The sequence below is a fragment of the Xyrauchen texanus genome, chromosome 10 (genome assembly GCF_025860055.1).
Source record: "Xyrauchen texanus isolate HMW12.3.18 chromosome 10, RBS_HiC_50CHRs, whole genome shotgun sequence".
Lineage (NCBI taxonomy): Eukaryota > Metazoa > Chordata > Actinopteri > Cypriniformes > Catostomidae > Xyrauchen > Xyrauchen texanus.
Genome location: NC_068285.1, coordinates 39,324,899 through 39,339,931, shown reverse-complemented (window position 1 = coordinate 39,339,931; position 15,033 = coordinate 39,324,899). Strand labels below are relative to the sequence as shown.

Below are 15,033 nucleotides of genomic sequence, written 5' to 3'. Positions count from 1 at the left end.
ATTTTAAGCTGCAAAAGGATGCATGTGAAAGCCTGTGTCAGCATCTCATGAGCATAAAATACTTACTGAATCAAGCAATATTCGTTTCTGCACTTTAAAGTGTTTTTTAGGTTCCAGTCTGTAAATGTGCTTGTCGGTGATGAGTAGAGCTCTGTCCTTTGTATTATTGAACCAGTTGAGCTGTAGAAAAGAGAAATCAGGAGAAAGAGATAGGGAGAGGGGGAGGGGTTAGAGAGAAGGTGAAAACACAAATATTTGTTAAACAAGGTACCTCCGACTCAGCTTTTCTATAGTAATAAGTAACAATGAAAAATAAATCAGGGTTTAAAGAAGTAGTTCAAGCTCAAATTTTAATTCTGTCATGATTTACGCACCCTCGTGTCATTTCAAACATGCAGGACTATTTTACTTCCATTGAACGCATAAGAAATTGTAGCTGTTTTTGCATGTAGTTACAGTACAATTAATGGAGATTGAAGCTTTCAAGCTTTAGAGAGAATGCAGAAGCACCATAAACGTATAATATATCTCTTAAGTCCTCAGGAGTCATATAATAAAGTCACAACTTTTATAACATTGTTGATTTTTACTTTCTTAGTTTTTTATTTTCATATTTTAAATTTGCAATGTTGTTTTTCTTATTAATAGTAGTTCCATTCACACTGTTGCTATTTATCTGTTAATATGATGTGTTTAATCAATTTACACTATTATTATTTTACTTCATTATTAATATTGCATGTTCATGGCATTCACGCTATGGTTACTTATTTACTGTAAGTCTTTTTTATTTGCTTTATTTGTTAATATTACTCTTTTACTCTACTTGCACTATTATTTCACTTTTTTGTTAGTATTGCTTGTTTATTATTATATTATTTACCTTATTAATATACATTTTTCTCCATTTGCTTTATTATTTTACTCTATTTATCACTTTAATATTACCAGTTTTTTTTCCATCCATATGATTATTTAACTTTATTTGATAATATTACTTGTTTACTCCATTCGTACTATTATTTCACTTTATTTGTTCATATTAATTGTGCACTCCATTAGCTCTATTATTTTACATTATTTATTAATATTACTTGTTTTCTCCATGCACGCTATTATTTTACTTTGTTTGTTACTATTGCTTGTTTTCTCCATTTGCACAATTAATTTACTTAATTTATTAATATTACTTTTTGTCTCCATTTGCAGTAATATTTTACTTTATTAATATTGCTTGTTTTCTTCATTCGCACAATTATTTTACTTTATTTATTATTATTACTTGTTTTCCCCATTATATTCTCTATTAAAATATTGCTTGTTTACTCAACTGGCACTATTGATATTTTATATGTTAATATTAATTGTTTTCTCCATTCACACTAGTGTTATTGTTTTAGTAATATTACTTAATTACTTACAATTTGTCATTTGTACTCAATTTGTAGTATTTTTTTTCTTTATACAGTCATTTCTATTGTATTTTGCACTTTTCTTACTGTACACAGTTAAGCTATGAACGCATTAGCAATACAAATGCACAGATTTACATATCAATAAACCACATACAAAAAGAACACCGTAACCTACCATCCTGACAAAGCACGAGAAGAGGACCTGACTGTATTGGTCTTTGTTCTTCAGCTCTTTGATGATTCGCAAAAAGTTGGAGCTTGTTAGTGGAGATTCTTTCACCTGAAGATGAGAGACATTTGAGAAAAATTTGAAGCTTAGTGACAGGAACACAAACACAACATGCATGCTTATTCCTCCATCTTTTCCTTGATGATAATTCAAATCAGTCCATGACGGATTCGACAACAGTCATCATCATCACCAGCCCACTCCACTAATGCATCAAAAAGACACAACACTTTATCTGGGACAGCAGATTCTCAATTTGGCTTCATAAATAGATTTTGAATCAATTAGATGAACGGAAAAATGTAAAGGGCTTTGAAGCTCATCTGTCACTAATATAAACTGTGATGACTGGACATGACATTCAACATGTGTCTTGTGGGCTTTAAAATTGTGTGTTGCTTAAGTAACAAGTCTCACACATTCGAGGAGATATTTGTAAATAGAAAAGAATATTATTTTTAAAATACTGTATAGAGCACATGCTCAAGGACTCCTCAAAACCGTTCCATGCCTCTTGAGGTCAAATAAGTTGAAGACACAGGGTTTTGGGCTTTTATTCAAGAGAGGATGCTTTTGTTTGCTATGCTGTCCTTGAGCAAAAATAATAGTCTGGCTATATAAAAGAAAAACAGTGTTTGCCTTGCATCTGACACCAGATACTAAGGAAACTTTGTAAAATATCTCTCCAATCAAAGAGACATGATTCATGTTAAATGCTGTTTTTAGTGTGCTGAACAGATGAGCAAATCTGGTCACCAGCACATGTTGTGTTTGGATGCTTGTGTGCTGGTGTCTAAAGATGTGCAAAACTACATATTTTCAAAATCAACTAGTCGGTGGGTTGCCTGAACAACTAACCAGTCTTAGGAAAGTCCTGTAATTTGGCTGGTTTTGGGTCCACCTGACCTCGATCAGATCCATTTCTTAACTTAACTTCGTAACTTGCAATTATTTATAGAAAACAAAATGATGCTGTAAAAAAATTATGCAATTTATTATGCCCCCGGACCATAATAAGGAATGTTCACCTTTAGGTTTTTACCAGTCTCAGTCAGCAGGGGGCAATAAGCACAACTCCAGTTAAACAGGCAACAAACCACACTACTCCCTGCATTACAAGTGGGATAAATCAGCCTCTGAAGGGCACTTAGAAGGGAGAACACTCATGATAGTTTCGAATGAAAGCTATTTTTGAGCCCCACATCTTTCAGCCCTCCAGAGCTCTCACAGTGACTGGTAAAGTCTTTGAAGGGAATAGGACATAAGGATGATCACTCCTGAATGGAACGCAATGACTGACAGAGTGATAGTAGAAAGGTGTCCAGAGTTGTTCCTGGCAGGGTACTCAAACTTACAGGCTCTATATGGTTAGGGTTAGTGATTTAGTGTTAGGGCCTCTTTCAAACACTGATGAATGGAGCGCAACTCCGAATACAGGGATCTCAAGATATGCAAGTGCAGCGTAGTTCTGGGAAGACTAGCAGCTGTACATCATCGCACCATTAGCTAGGTAACTCCTAACCAATCACATGTAAGCCGTTGCTTCATAAGTCTGCTCACAATCTATCACATTGCTGTTTCAGTGTGCTAACACGGCAACCTCCACCACCCCACCACCACAGGTTGAGTCCCTCCTTGCACGGGGGTAGTCTCCTCACCCCTGCCTCCTATCTCCGGCAGGATATGACGGTTCCGAGTACAACTTCTTTGGCCTACGCCAAAGAGAGACATTACTTTTCTGCAAGTCTTCCTGAAAGAAGTGTTTTTCTAAGTTTTGAACTACATTTAACTTACAGTGCATTCTAAAAATGCTGTTTATGATGCAACACAACCAAAGTGTCCATCTGTCACATGCGTTCATAGACATGTCCTTAGAAAAGCGCTTATAATAAGTCTACCTCGGACAGATTAACAAATTCAAGTTCAAGTCAAATGGATTGCTGTGGACTATAGGCTAATGATAGGCTTACTGTATGCTGTACTGTGTGTATGCTTAACCAGTAAGACCCTTGGCAAACCAGCTTCACCAGATTGGTCAACTAGCTTTACCATCTATGTTTTGCTGGTCCACCAGTTAGACCAGTGCCAAACCAGTATAAATAAATAAATATATAAATAAACCAGAATGGACCAGCACACTGGTCTTTTCAGCAGGGAAGCCTGGTGTTGTGGATGGTCTTGTATATGGCAGTTCCCTCGTCTATGGCACAAGACCTCACTTCAACCCAAATAACAAGATGTAAATTAAGCAACATCAGGCCTGCCGGACATGTGTTGCAGCCTAATAGTTTGAACTGAGTAATGGGCATTTAATTAAAGCACAAGACTTGAGACAAACAGGCAGTTGGGGTCTTTGAGGGATTAATATTGGGGTCAATACAATCTAATATTTGCTTATGCCGCAAGTGGTCGATGAGATGTGTTTACCTGCTGTTTTTGTCTTGTGCTTGGTGTCAAAAGTTCAAAATGTCAACACTGTTTATGCAAACCAAAATAAATTTGGGTTGGACAAAATGTTGTTTAAACAGAAAAGTGGGGTGTTTATTTCTGGAAAAAGAGTTTTCAGAAAAGTCCCCTGTAGCTTTAATGTCAAGATGTTCACGAAGGCTTCTAGTGAAATAAATGAAACTATAAAAAAAAACAATGATAATTAAACTATTACAAAAACCCCTAAAAAAGAGTGCATCTGAAGTTAAAATGTAGCTGTACTTGAGCAAATGTTTGCTACGCTTTCTGAAGAACAGGTAAATCTGAACATTAATTAATAAATATTACTGGGAGCAAAACGATTTTCATAATTGTTTCCAAAAGTGTATCTATTAACAGAATACATGTTTGAAGATAAACATTATTGATTTCATGAAAATGAAGGCACTGCTTGATGAAAAACACTGTGGTACACTAATAAAGTGTATTCCTATCAGAGTAAGGATTGCTGTATTGCAAGCCCTTTAGACATTGAATCACATGTAGGATATTAATTACAGATTTAATTTTCACTACAGTAAAATGCTAATCCATGATATCAGCAATGGCATTTCTACTAATGAAAATGCTAATTATTGATATCAGTAATTAAATCTGCACTGGTAAAACATTAATTCTTGATATAAAAAAAATGATGTCATTACTTTAAATGGAATTTCATCTAGTAAAAATGCTAATTTGTGAATTAATTGGATTTCACTAGAGGAAATGATCATTTAGATATCTATATTATGATTGTAACTAGTAAGAAAGCCTTTAATTAATCTTGAATTTAATGATATCTGAAATACTGAATTTAACATGTTAAAATGTATTAACAGATATCAAAAATTATAATTTTCTAGTTCTACTAGTTCACTGTTAACTCAGTTGTTGATATCAGTAATGCAAATTAGCACTAGTAACAATGTAATAACTGATATAAGAAAATGACATTTTTGAATAGTAAGAAGTACATAGCTGATGTGTATTTGACTTTTTAATACAGTAGAAAGAAATTATACATGATATCTGTAAATAAATGAACAGAACAGAAGTGAATAACAAATCAGTGTGAAATTCTTTGAAAATCCAGTTACTGATATCAATAATTATAATTTTTTTATATCATTTTTCTAGTGCAAACCTAATTGCTGATATCAAAATGAAGCATTTTCGGGGGCCTGGGTAGTTCAGCGAGTACTGACACTGACTATCACCCCTGGAGTCCTGAGTTCAAATCCAGGAGTGACTGCAGCTAGGTCTCCTAAGCAACCAAATTGGCCCGGTTGCTAGGGAGGGTAGAGTCACATGGGGTAACCTCCTCATGGTCGCTATAATGTGGTTCTCGCTCTCGGTGGGCTGTGTGGTGATTGTGCGTGGATGCCGTGGAGAATAGCGTGAGCCTCCACACGCTACGTCTCCACAGTAACACACTCAACAAGTCACATGATAAGATGTGCGGATGTGCGGCAACTGAGATTCGTCCTCCACCAATCAGATTGAGGGGAGTCACTACGCCACCACGAGGACTTAGAGCGCATTGGGAATTGGGCATTCCAAATTGGGGAGAATAAAAAAGAAATAAAAAATAAGCATTTTCACTAGCAAAATTCTGGGTAAACTGTGGCACATTAGGGTGTTGTGGGTGGTTGCCAATGCGTTCCAATACTGTTCTTAAGATGTTTTGGGTGGATGCTAGGGCATTGCTAGGTGGTTATATGATGCTCTTAGTGGTTGATCGGTGGCTGCTTACTGGCCCAAGCTAAAAAAGCCCACCCCAAGTGCCCCCTAAAATATCCTGGTCTCTAGATATAGCATGGGTCTCTACCTTAATATAAGTTTATTGGAATTTATCATCAACCAGACATAAAAAGTCTGATTGCTTGGAACAGTGCCAGCACACCTCTCAACATGCAAAAACATTTGACGGTTAGGGGTCTGTTCAAATGAAATAATAATAGAGTAGCATCATAATGAAAGACTCACATTGGCCAGGTAGTCTCTCTCCCAGGCACGACTGTAACCCCAGTCCACTCTCTCCCCGCTCAGAGCTGCCAAAGCAGCTACTTTTGCCCTCACCTCTGCCATGTCTGACGGAGGGATATTTTTAATCAGCTGCCTCGCCCACCATCTGAGAGAAAGAGTGAAAGAGTGAGAGGAAGGTCAGAAGAGGAAGAATGGGAGAAACAGAGACATACAAATATCACTAAGGCGGAAAGTATGATAACATATAGTGATGGGCAAGCTAGTATGAAACTGTAACATGCCAAGCTATAAGCTAATCATTATTTAAAGTAGTCAATCTAGAGTTGAGCTACTCTTTTGAAAAACTAACTACAAACTGTAAACAAATGGTAGCTAACTACACTGACACTACTTCAGGTTCAATACAATTTAAGCTCAATTGAAAGCATCTGTGGCATAATATTGATAACCATACAATTATTTTTGACTATATATATACATATTATTTTCATGTTTAATAAAGTACTGAACTTACTAATCTGACACAACTGTATGTGACAAGAGCAACTCGGAAGGCTCAGCTAATTCTTTCTGACCCTAGTCATCATATGTTCACTGAGTTTTGGTTGCTTCCCTCTGGTCAGAGATACAAACGTCCTCAATGTAAGACCAACAGACACAACTACATGTTTATTCCAGCTGTTACCTCTTTTTAAATAAGTTTGTTTTGTTTTGTTGTTGTTCTTTGTGTGTAAATTAAGTTGTTTATGTATGTGCATGTATAAACTGCTGCCTACATTACTTTTGTACATTGCTATTATAGTATAACAGCTCAGCTGCATTGTCCACCGAGGCTGTAAATTGTAAAAAGTGTCTTCCATTGAACTCGTCCCAGCCATGGCACAAGTTTCACCTCTTAAACTGATATGTGTAGTACAATACAAACATTAATGTGTATTGTGAAGTGGATAAAACACTTGAATAATCCTATTAAAATATGTAATTAAGAGTGTTACTTCCTCAAAGCGGGTGGCACGGTGGCTCAGTGGGAAGCACTGTCGCTAGGTTCGGCTTTGAGTCCCGGCTCAACTGGGCCTTTCTGTGTGGAGTTTGCATGTTCTCGTGTTCGCACGGGATTCCTCCAGGTTATCTGGTTTCCCCCACAGTCCAAAAAGACATGCAGGTTAAGGTAATTGGAGAGCCTAAACTGCCTGTAGGTGTGAGTGAGAGTGTGAATGTGTATGTATGTATGTATGTTGCCTTGTGATGGAACGTCCAGGGTGTTAAAACCAATATCATAATGTAATGGGTATCCTCAAACCATGAGATTTATCTGCGCAGCAAAGCAGTGCTGAAACACAACTCACATAAAATGATCCTCCACAAGTTGCTTGCAATTTTAGGTTTCAACCATAAATGTCAACAGAGAGCCAAAGTTCCATAGTGCAGCTTTAACTGAATATTTTGGTATAAAGGAAGACTAAATATGCCGTGCAGGCACTCAAATTGGCAAGTCATTTGTTTGAATCTAAACAAACAGATTCCCTAGAATGAACCATTACAACAGTTCAGAACAGTTTAAGATAGCCAGTTTGATTTTCACCTCAGTTAGGTGTGTGCTCAATACAATGTGACATTAAAAACTGCTAATTGGAAAATGAACTAACAGTGCTAAACATACCGCCGGTAGAGGTGTTTCGTGATTTTGTGGAATTGCGCCAAGGCTGCAGGCGGTGTCGGCCACTCCACACTCTTGCCGTAGTCGGCCATGCTTCGAACATTGGTAAAGCGTCTTTCCACTTCCCAGAAGTGTGCCTTCACCTTATAGCATTTATAATATGCCATTATAGTATAGATTGCTCTGATCTTCCTACAGTACATTCGAGCTAATGCACCCCTCCATACCTGCAGAGAGAAATACAGAGGGAGAGAGGGGAAACAATGGGGGAAAGTGGATGAGAAACTGAAACTGAAACTTTGATGTGGTTGGTATACAGGTGAGACAGGTGACTGTTCCAAATCATAGTGAGTTGCCCACCTTGGTAGCGTTTATACGCATCATAGTCACATTTCCAACACTGACACTGTTCCAAGCAGTGGGCATCAAAAATTATGGCATCTTGTAATTAACCTTGTTTTATCCAAACTCTAACGCAGCATTGCATGTATCCTTCATGGATAAGGCTATCCCAGAATGCACTGTGATGAGCAACTGTAAGTGAATATTTTCATTGCATTCCACTCTTCCACAGGTCTTCCTGCGGAGAGCTATTTGTGTGAATGTTTTTAGAGTTGCTGCCTATGAATAGCATTTCAGATCAGACACTTCTGAGGTTCTATTATGGTTAGGATCCAGAAGGTAGGTGCCTATGTAGATAGTAGATTGTGAGGCATCTCACTAGGGTTCGGAACAGAGCTAAGTAATATGTCTGATTTACTGTTTAACATTTTGAAAGGAGATGAAAGAAAAATGAGAAGATTGGGAGGGGGAGATTATTTGAAAGTGATGGATAGAGCAAAAAACAAAAAGGGAGTGAGTGAGTCATCGAGTGAATGAGTCACTGAATGAGTGAGGGGGTTAGGTGGATCCCTTAAGCATTGAGTTTCCCTGATGAGTTTTTAGTAAGTTATCCTGTAGTTTAAGTCTGGTGGTTAAGTAGGGCAGAAGTGAAATCAGAGCAGCACACAACACAGATGAATAATTGAACGCAACTCAAGAATAACCCACCAATCACAGACTCATTATCACTATTACTGTTATTATCCATCCTACACATTAGATGAATGAATGGGAAATCCTGGGAAAATGTCTATAATGTCTATATTTACATCTTTATATTTATATTTCCATATATCTCCATGACTCATTCTGACCTTTCAAACCAGATTTAATTCATCTGGCTGATGCAAACTTCTAAACTCCAAGGAGGACAAATGGCTGAGAAACAGACCAAGAGAAAAAGGTCAGATGAATATAAACTAAAAAAGAAGGATTGTGATTCTGTTATTGCTATTATCAGATGACACTTGCCATGATGACCAACTGACTTTCCTGAGGTAAATTTCTTCAAACTAGATTGACCATTTTCTAGTCCAAGTTTGACATTTTGATGACACAGTCCCTGTGTTCCTAACAGGATAAATCAGCCTCCGAAGGGCACTTTGAAAGGAGAACAATCATGGTAGCCATGCTGTAAGAAAATGAATATTTAATAACAAACAAAATACCTAAAATACCAAAATACCTAAAAGTTGTTTTTGAACCCCCCACACCTTTCGGCCCTCCAAAGCTCTTAGAGTGGATGGTAAAGTCTTTGAAGGGAATAGGGTATAGGGATGATCACTTCTGAATGGAACACACCAAGTAGTGTGTCCAAGCCGTGCCATTCTTCTATAGCCCTGTTGACTACCTGCATAGCCTTCTCTAATAGCCTGCTCTAAATATTGTATAACTTGATGCTTGTGCTATGTGCACATTTTTCCATCATATGTTCTGTTTATTGTAATCAAAAATAAATACATTTAAAATAACATAATAATTATTGTTGTTGTTCATTCATAAAGTAACACATAAAAAAAGACATCCACATCAGATTTTTCAGGCTATTCTCTGACCGCCCGCTCCAGCACACCACTCATTGCAAGTACCGTCCACTACTGCCTTCATTTAATCCTGCACCGCAAGAAATCTTATCCGCGAAATGCAGATATCTGCTCTACTCTCAACTCCAATAAGCTGATGGGGATTTTTGTGTTTATTATGCATTGCTTTTCAGTGTGGATGAACCTCATGGTTTGAGGTTACCCATTAAATTATGATATTCGTTTAAACATTTATGACCGAGATATTACTTGCTTTGAGGATGATATACAACACTCTTAATTTAATTCGGCCACTGGGCAATGGTTCAAATTTCGGTAAGAACACACAGATTTCAGCAACAAGAGCTTTTGGCCTACTGTTGCTGAATTCACAGTGTGGTCATTCACATTCTGGTATTTATTTTCCTCTGGTTTGAAAATTTAGAATGGTTTCCAAAAAACACAAAAATGTAGATATGGATGTAAATAGATTTGAGCTCTGCGAGATCAAAACTCAGTTTGTTTGAGGTCTTAAACTGAATGAGACAGAGAAAACTGCTGTCTAGGTGTCATGAGCCCAATTCACTGTGTCATGTCACCTCTGAATGCACATAAAAAATGTGAGAAAGTCAGGAATGATTAAGTTAGACAGCTGCAGAGAGCAAACAACTATGCATATGAAAAGGGAAAGGTGACAGAGATAGAGAAAGACAGGAAATATCAGAGGCACAGTGCCTGACTCAGGGAAAACAATAAACAATGTTGATAGATAGAGACCTAAAGTGCCCCAGGAAAGTGACAGATAGACAGAGAAATAAAGGAAAGGGAGTGTCTGTCACCTTCTGTAAGAACAGCACTAAAATGGGGATGAGGGCAGCTCTCTCTTGCTCCAGCGTGAAGAGAGTGCGAGGGGTTCTCACGAAGAGTTTGTTGTGACCATATGCTACATCATCCTCAAAGCCATGCTGGTTCACAATGGCCTCCACAGCTTCCTGGTCAGTGCTCATCAGGTGATTGGGCCACGTGTACTCGCATGTCATCTTATACCTGAGCACAGAGAAGACAGTCATACAGAGTCTGTAGAAATATGAATGTATTCTATACTAGATTTTAATGAAGTAATACATTGTGAAAGGCCATGCTATATTACAAATATTGTCAAAAATATAAGCTGTTGTTAATCGAGATGTTTGTGGATATGCTTCTTTGGCAAATCCAGTTACTAGTCAGGGTTACTGCACAATTTAAAAAATCTAATTTAATACATTTAAAGAATATTTTAAGACCTGCACAATTAAAATGAATAATATATGTACATACCAGAACAAATGTATAACAAAATAAATAATTTATCACAGATTCTTGTACTTAAAAAGACTGGGGCACACATTCAGCAACAAAACAAAACAAAAGTTAAGATTCAAATTAAAAAAAAATTTGAATGCCACAAATGCTGTCGATTGAGCTTAACTTGCATTTAACCCAAAATATTCTTTAACATTGCTTATCAGCAAAGCAAGTTATCTGCAAGTTTTTCCCTAAATAAGTTTGTGGAAGAATTATATTTAATCACATTTGTATCATATAATGTTGCATCAAATCAGATAAAAAATATTTTTGTAACAATGTATAAATACTCAAGCCTAAAATACACAGATGACTTTACTTATCAAATATTTGACAGCATGTTCTCCAAGCTGCTGACACAAACAAATGAGGGAAACAGTATGCACTTCTACATCGTATTACAATATAAACACTGTAAAATAAACTTTGGCATATAACATATATGAGCAGTAATTCCTCAAAATTAGATCATCAGTGATTTCTTTTCATAACTGTCTGTTATAAACCGCTCTGAAACTGCTGAAAACACTGCATTATGAGCATCCAATAATGTGTGAGAACGGGGCTGTGTCTTCACTTTGAAGCACTTAGCACATACAGACAATTTACAGTATTTTTTTTTATAAAATGGCAGACATTTGTAGTTTAATTAGGGGCGGAGTTACGATTTCCAAGGCCCCAAGCAACCGTCTAGCTGGGGGAAATTACATAAAAGTATTTTTAAAAAGTATTTTCTAACAGTCAATGTAGCCAAGTACAATAAATCTAGCTAAAGATAATGAATTCATGTTTTCCACAGTTTCTCCACTAAATAAACACAAGAATTTTTATATATTTATAATATAACAAATATAATTTATGCACACCAATACACTAATAAAAAAGTAATATTTACCTACATATATTTATACAAAACATTTTTTGTAAATTAATAGTGTGTGCAAAAACTACAACTTAACTCACTTAGATTTTGGAACCCAGATATATATATTATTTATTATTCTCCAGTAAAGTTTATTATTATGATACTGAATTATTATTATTTTGAGGATTTGTTTTATACAATAGTAATATATTTCTATTGAATTTACTTCACCTTCACATGGAGCTTTTATTTTGACAAAACAATGATCCCAGCAGTGTCAAACTCTATTTGACAATTTATAATGTTCCTCACTGCAAATCTAGTGAAACGCTGTCACCTCCTACATTTCAGTGATACTGTGTTGCATTTTTAGATTTGTATAGTAACTTTAAGCACCATCAAATATTTAGATTTGTGCGAATTGGTTCTCCTGCAGCACTTTTCTTGCACAATGCATGTGAAAAGCTCCGAGATGGCTGAACACAGATTCCAGTTTTCCAATCCCCAAATTTAAGACCTCTTTAAATGATAATAAAGATGTTTGTTGTTTTTTTGAAAACTGAATTGAAGACATTTAAAAAATTTTAAGGACCAGCGGGAACCCTACTAGTTCTTCCACAGAAGTGCCTATAATAACAACCTTGTACTTTGCAAACACAATGTTTCCCAGCAAAGTGATGAAAACTACTACACCCCGATAATCCACTGAGTTCAGAACTGGTGAATTCAGCGAGCTCTTACCATTTTTGCATTTTGCATATGCATCAGATTATCCGTGAATGCTCAGTAGGCTACTGAGAGTACTTCAAACTACCTTAATTTAAGTGTACTGTATGTGTGACCTCTGACCTCTGAAGGAAGCGTGCATAAGGCTGTCTGTAGGCGAATCCAGCTCTCCTCACACGGACGTTCTCCAGTAGACCCAGGTAAGCAACTTGGTGCTGGCAGCGTGCGTCTTCAAACAGCAAGGGGGACTTCACCTCATTTGGCTTTATGCACCGCACATAATAGGGCTCCTGTAAGATCGATTGTATATTATTTACTTTTATTTACTAGCATTTACCAGGAGGCCTCGAAGGTACATTATTGAATTGCTAAATTGCAGCTGCTCTATAAGTTAGATTTGAGGCTAATAACAAGGATTTATAAAGGTAATATACAGTATAAAAAAATAGGCGAATTGTTTGAAATGGTAGTTGTACTAATACTAAAACCCCAGTTGCAGCAATACTAGACAGTACCATGAGGTAAAAAGAAAAAAACATTTACAGTATAAGGAATTAATCAAATATATTTTTCTCCTCCTGACCTTTCCTGCAAGCCCAAATCTCACTTCATCAAGGATGCACTGTGTTACAGTGATTATGTCAATTCCTAGAATTGTGATTTTCTACATGAATAAATAGTGCAATGTTCTGTTCTCTTACTCTCCCCAACCAACATTCACAAAACATAGCCCTTACGTCCCTCACTCAAACAGGCTTGTCTGCAAACATCTGTTACCTCTCCCTCCCTCCCTCTCTCTCTCTCTCTCTCTCTCTCTCTCTCTCTCTTTCTCTCTCTTTCTACTATAAATGGTGTAGGTTTGGTTTTAACATTTTAACATTTTAAAATCAATCAAACTATACAGATCAATCTACCTCTGTATGCATGTATGTATCCATCCGTCCGTCTGTCTGTCTGTCTGTATGTCTATCTATCTATCTTTTTCATTCTCTCCTCTCTATACTCTGTTGATTCTAGTAACCTAAAATTTGCTTCAAATGGAACATCTAAATTACCTGGTTTAATTCAAGGCAAAAAAAGTTATTTAATATACACAGATCAGCCACAACACTAAAACCACCTGCCTAATATTGTGTAGGTCCCCCATTTGCCGCTAAAACAGCGTCAACACTAGATTCTGTTCTGTGTGAAAATCCCAGGAGATCAGCAGTTACAGAAATACTCAAACCAGCCTATCTGACACCAACAATCATGCCACACTCCAAATCATTGAGATCACATTTTTTCCCTATTCTGATAGTTAATGTGAACATTAACTGAAGCTCCTGACCTGTATCTGCATGATTTTATGCACTGCTGCCACACAATTGGCTGATTAGATTATCACATGGATGTTTGTTGGTGCCAGATGGACTGGTTTAATTAATTCTGTAACTGTTGATCTCCTGGGATTTTCACACAACAGTCTCTAGAGTTTACTCCGAATTGTGCCAAAAACAAAAAAACGTCCAGTGAGTGGCAGTTCTGTGGATGGAAACTCCTTGTTGATGAGAGAGGTCAACAGAGAATGGCAAGACTGGTTCAAACTGACAAAGTCTACGGTAACTCAGATAACCACTCTGTACAATTGTGGTGAGAAGAATATCATCTCTGAATGCTATTCTGAGATGCGGGTTGGTGCTGTTTTAGCAGCACGAGGGGGATCTACACAATATTAGACAGGTGGTTTTAATGTTGTGGTTGATCAGTGTATGACTGACTCAAACTCAATACACTACGTTAAAACCAACAAAAACATTTAAAGGGTCAGATCAGGTAGAAATAGACCTTAGGGTAACAACTGCACATTTTCATTTTCAGTTTTTACAGTGTTAAGAGCATGTGACAAACAAGGTACCGGTGTCCCCATAGGACTAGAGAGAGAGCAGGCAGTCCTTTACTGTAACCTAAAAAACACAAGTTGTCCCGGATGCAGCTACTTTACAATGCAACACATGAGTATGCACACACATGTGCAGCCTGGTAGAAACAGAAATCTTCACAGATGTAGCAGGTTACCCTAAAATAACAGCATCAAATTTCACACTTTCTCTAGTAGTAGGAGAGGGGAGAAGTTTGGAGAGGAGAAGTGAGGAGATGTGGCCCACTGGCTCTAAGCTAAAACAGGATTTAGAAGGTGTTCCTTTGCCGTTAACAGCTTTATCAAATACAGACAGTCTCCATTAGAGAGATTACATTTTTCAACATGTCTACCAAAGAGATTACCTGTGCTATTCTGAGAGACCCTATTTCATCTTTCACAGAAAAGAGTATTACAGTTTTTCTCAATCGCTTTGGCTCATTTTTTGAAACAGTCTTAACATTCTCTAAACGTCTAGGTTACGTATGTAACCTCCGTTCCCCGATGGAGGGAACGAGACGTTGTGTCAGAGAAG

General features: G+C 37.0%; 1 protein-coding gene across 1 annotated transcript in view; it reads right to left on the bottom strand.

The window, feature by feature from the left end:
• The window catches only part of LOC127650683 (unconventional myosin-Ig-like), a 72,029-nt gene that overhangs the window by 24,043 nt on the left and 32,953 nt on the right, over positions 1-15,033 (bottom strand). The window contains exons 15-20 of the mRNA XM_052136272.1: positions 12,722-12,888; positions 10,500-10,707; positions 7,760-7,983; positions 6,100-6,244; positions 1,591-1,695; positions 67-180 (exon numbers count right to left, since the gene is read on the bottom strand). Coding sequence (XP_051992232.1) covers positions 67-180; positions 1,591-1,695; positions 6,100-6,244; positions 7,760-7,983; positions 10,500-10,707; positions 12,722-12,888 — 963 coding nt within the window. The remainder of the gene's footprint in view (positions 1-66; positions 181-1,590; positions 1,696-6,099; positions 6,245-7,759; positions 7,984-10,499; positions 10,708-12,721; positions 12,889-15,033) is intronic.